The 5,024-nt window shown below is 42.1% G+C and overlaps 1 protein-coding gene across 2 annotated transcripts in view; it reads right to left on the bottom strand.

The window, feature by feature from the left end:
- Positions 1-5,008, bottom strand: part of LOC106699297 (zinc finger protein 501-like) — a 7,087-nt gene extending 2,079 nt beyond the window's left edge. The window contains exon 1 of one of the 2 annotated variants that reach the window (XR_002832305.1): positions 2,842-5,008. Coding sequence is in view for 1 of the 2 variants with exons in the window: in XM_023764927.1 (XP_023620695.1) it covers positions 3,435-5,006 (1,572 nt within the window). In the remaining variant the exon portion in view is untranslated. The remainder of the gene's footprint in view (positions 1-2,841) is intronic. The other variant, XM_023764927.1, reaches the window with a different exon arrangement.
- Between the last annotated feature and the right edge of the window lie 16 nt (positions 5,009-5,024).

Here is a 5,024-nt window from a genome sequence, read left to right as displayed (position 1 = left end):
TTTCCCTTTCTAAATTGATTGTAATACTTTAGTGATTCTTTTATGGGTTAATTTAAACAAATGTTTTGAGCGCCTACTATATGTAACACATTGCTGTTTGCAAACATCATTATTGCCCACTGCTTATTTTGGGAGGAAAGAAACATTTAAAATTTTGGAGGTAACTAAAAAATCATTTTAGGCAAATGGACTGAAAATTTCCTTATAGGAAGCGGACATAGTTGTGTAAAATATAGAAAGTACTTCGAACTGTATCAGATTGAATTGCTACTTGACAGGAGGTATTACTTTTACAAAGTGAACCTTGAAACCATGCACCTTAAAATGTAAAATAAATGTAAGAAGTTATACATTCCCCCATTGATCCTCAGGCTGCTAAACTGATGCTTCCATGTTGAATTAATCTCAGAAATGCTATGAAAAAAATCTGTTGTTACCTGTTTACAAACGTATAGGACAACAACAACAACAAAAATCCAGAAGTGTCTGCAAAATAATTCTGCTGGAAAGGAACTTGGCTTGGGAATATTCACTCACCCACGAGAAGAGAAAGAGAGGTTTTTGTATAAGAAATAAATCAGAGGAGAATCGAAGATGGCGGCATAGGTAAACACCGGAGTTTGCTGCCTTGAACAACCACTTCAAAAATACAACTAAAAGTCGGAGCGGACATCAACCAGAACCACGGGAAGACTGGCTGAGGAGAGTCTCTTCAACTAGAAGCAAAAACAACAGCATTCCGACGCTCAGCGGAGGCGCAGTGTGGAAAACTTAAAGGTACGGCGGTGCGGTGGTGAGGGTGCGCGCGCAAAGCGGGCTGGCGGCTGAGGGCGCGATTGTCGTTTTCAATCAGGAGCGAGTCTCAGACTCTGGGCTACAGATCCGGGCGAGTCTCTAGGGACCCAGACTCAAACGGGAGAAGCGGGACTGTCTGGCTACGGCCCCTCCGAGGTTTGCAGCGGTTGTGGGGACAGAGAGGCAGAGACCCGGGAGACGGACTGAGAGCGGCCATAGCTGCCTCCCTCCCCCCGCCCTGCTGAGCCCGCCCTGCCCAGGCCCTGCGCACGGCCATTTGCCGACCACCTCAGGCAAAGGCTGGAATAGCGCCTCCCCAGAAGACAGACGTTTTCCACAGCTGATTCCTACAGCCAGTCGGCCCTGGTGGTCAAACCCCTCTAGTGTTAACTACAACAATTAAGGCTTGACTAGAACAAGACTGCGCACAGAGACCACAAGGGGGTGCACCAAGAAAGCATATAAGATGCGGAGACAAAAAAACATGACAGAAATGGAGGATATGGAGCTAAGAATCACAATTTTGAGGGCTTGCCATAAATTTGTGCAGAGCCTCACGAAAACTAATGAGACCCTCGATGCTACGATAAAGAAATTAGAAAGTAAGCATACACGGACTGAAATAAAGAATATTATACCCAATAGCAGACCAGAGGAGCACAAGACTCAAACCAAAGATTCGACAAAAAACACCCAATTGGAAAAGCAAAATGAAAAAAGAATCCGAAAGTGTGAAGATAGTGTAAGGAGCCTCTGGGACAGCTTCAAGCGCACTAATATCAGAATAATAGGGGTGCCAGAAGATGAGAGACAGCAAGATATTGAAAACCTATTTGAAGAAATAATGGCAGAAAACTTCCCCCACCTGGTGAAAGAAATGGACTTACAGGTCCAAGAAGCGAAGAGAACCTCAAACAAAAGGAATCCAAAGAGGACCACACCAAGACACATCATCATTAAAATGCCAAGAGCAAAAGACAAAGAGAGAATCTTAAAAGCAGCAAGAGAAAGAGAGACTCAATTACCTACAAGGGAATACCCATACGACTGTCAGCTGATTTCTCAACAGAAACTTTGCAGGCCAGAAGGGAATGGCAAGAAATATTCAAAGTACTGAATACCAAGAACCTACAACCAAGATTACTTTATCCAGCAAAGCTATCATTCAGAATTGAAGGTCAGATAAAGAGCTTCACAGATAAGGAAAAGCTAAAGGACTTCATCACCACTAAACCAGTATTATACGAAATGCTGAAAGGTTTCCTTTAAGAAGAGGAAGAAGAAAAAGGTAAAGATACAAATTGTGAACAACAAACATGCATCTATCAACAAGTGAATCTAAGAATCAAGTGAATAAATAATCTGATGTACAGAATGAACTGGTGATTACAATGAATCAGGGACATAGAAGGGGAATGGACTGACTATTCTTGGGGGGGGGGGGGGAAGGGGAATGGGAGATGCGGGAAGAGAATGGACAAAAATCATGCACCTATGGTTGAGGACAGTGGGTGGGGAGTGAGGGCGGAGGGTGGGGCGGGAACTGGGAGAAGGGGAGTTATGGGAAAAAAAGAGGAACAAATGTAATCAGAACAATAAAGATTTAATTTAAAAAAAAATTGTGAAATTGTAGGCATCAGGGCACATGGCCCTCTGCAACACCTGGGCAAGAGATACCTTCACATGTATTGGCATCCCTTGCAAACAAGAAAAAAAATTCATGCTCCCAGACATACTTGAGGTTGTCACAGCTACCCCCTCTTTGATGTAACTGCTATGTCTCCAAGCATCCAGACATCAAATGAGGATTAGAGAGTCCAGAGTATTTCCTAGGAAAATATGGGCAGCAGTGTAAATTTGCCAAAAACTGCTGAGCTAATCCTGCACCACAATATTCCCCCAAGGGCAAAAATGTTTGAGACCCCATAAAAGTTGTTCACCTCATTGTGCTTGGAGAGCCCCGATCTCCTTAAAGCTAACCCACACAGTAAACAGAACACCCAAGATTAAAGAAGTATTACGAAAAGCCTTCATTATTGTACAAACCAAAGAGACAGGAGAATGGCAGTTCTTCCACTGATGACTCAGGCACTCAATAAATTCATCACTGGCATTCAGGGAAAGCATTCCCTCTGCAACATTATGTTTACTGAGGCCAACAATAATCAGTTCTATGTGGCAACGCATGACAGGAAAACAAGAAAGAACTATGGACTCAGGTATTCCTCATTTTCTTCAACAAAAAAGACAACAGAGTTAGCTTCCCCGGGCACATGACAATGGTGATTGACGCCGTATGTAGGGACCTTATAGGTGGTTCAGATGAAATACCTTCTACAACAGAAAGATGCAGTGACATTGATCTGGCAGGACATCTCTGTATGTTAGAACGTGCAACATAATTACACAGTGTTCCAACATAAAAACAAACACAACAAGAACACTTATGGGAACTTTACATAATGTAGGTGATTAAAAGTATGAGATACAATTCAGAAAAATGAGGATACATAAATTTTTTTGTACTAATGTTAGGATCTAACTAAGAAACTACATTTCCTACACATCTAAGAAATTTCTCACATTTGGACTCATATGTGCAGAGCAAATTTAGAAATTTGGTTGAGAGATACCTCATATTAACTGCACTCATGATTTTCTCCAGTGTGAACTCTCTGATGATATTGAAGACTTCTGCTCCTTGTAAAAGATTTCCCACATTCACTGCATTTATAAGGCTTTTCTCCTGTATGAACTCTCTGATGAAAACGAAGGTGAGTGCTCTGGGTAAAAGATTTCCCACATTCACTGCATTTAAAAGGCTTTTCTCCTGTATGAAGACTCTGATGAAAACGAAGGTGAGTGCTCTGGGTAAAAGATTTCCCACATTCACTGCATTGATAAGGCTTTTCCCCAGTGTGAATTCTCTTATGACAATGAAGGGCAACGCTAGTGGTAAAAGATTTTCCACATTCACTGCATTGATAAGGCTTTTCTCCAGTGTGAACTCTCTGATGATAACGAAGGGCAGTGCTCAGTGCAAAAGATTTTCCACATTCACTGCATGTATAAGGCTTTTCTCCAGTATGAATTCTCTGATGACGATGAAGGACGGTCTTAGAGGTAAAAGATTTCCCACATTCATTGCATTGATAAGGCTTTTCTCCCGTGTGAACTATCCGATGACAACGAAGGGCACTGCTCCGTGCAAAAGATTTTCCACATTCACTGCATTTATAAGGCCTCTCTCCAGTGTGAACTCTCTGATGATATTGAAGACCACTGCTACTTTTAAAGGATTTTTCACATTGACTGCATTTATAAGACTTTTCTCCTGTATGAACTGTCTGATGATAACGAAGTTTAGTGCTCTGTGTAAAAGATTCCCCACATTCACTGCATTTATAAGGTTTTTCTCCCATATGAAATCTCTGATGACGACGAAGTCCAGTGCTACTGGTGTAAGCTTTCCCACACTCACTGCATTCATAAGGCTTTTCTCTCGTGTGACCTCTTTGTTGATAATGAAAGCTAGATAACTTGGTAAAATATTTTCCACATTCAGAGGACATAAAACACCCACTTCCAAGATGGACACCTTTTTCCTGAATAAAGGTGTGGGTGCAACTAATGTCTCTCTGACATTCTTTTCTACTGTAATAATTTTCTATCCTTTGAAATGTCATGGCACAGGTCGAAATTGCAGTTGGACTGTTCCTGGCCTGAATAGCCTTTAGGTGTAAATGTCCTGACCCCGTAAGGACACCGTGCCCAACCTCCCCGCATGTGAAACGACTCTGGGACACATTGAAATTGCAGCTGTTTGCAAGTGAGATCCTGTCCACACCTCTAGTGAAAGACTTCTCTCTCATATGCTGCTGGTGAAATTTTGCTCGGAAATAAAATTGTTTTGCACATGCCCCACATCTCAACAATATCTGTCTGTGTTGTGTTTCCTGACCCTCCATCATGTGGAAAATGTTTCCCAAGACCAGCCCACAACCCTCACAGGGGTGGCTCTTCTGGGAAGACAAGGCTAACTTGGGATTCCTTGCCTGTGATAATCTTACAGAAACCTTTGGTTCAGTCGTTTCCTCCACGTTTTCAGCTCCACAGCAGCAACCTGAAGAAAAGAAACGTAGGTAAAGTGCATGTTGACCTGATAAATACAGAATATCTTCACCACAATTGTTTATGTCACAACTGGACATGATTCCATACAATTATTT

The sequence above is a fragment of the Myotis lucifugus genome, unplaced genomic scaffold (assembly GCF_000147115.1).
Source record: "Myotis lucifugus unplaced genomic scaffold, Myoluc2.0 scaffold_365, whole genome shotgun sequence".
Taxonomy (NCBI): domain Eukaryota; kingdom Metazoa; phylum Chordata; class Mammalia; order Chiroptera; family Vespertilionidae; genus Myotis; species Myotis lucifugus.
This window is presented reverse-complemented; position numbering and strand designations above follow the sequence as displayed.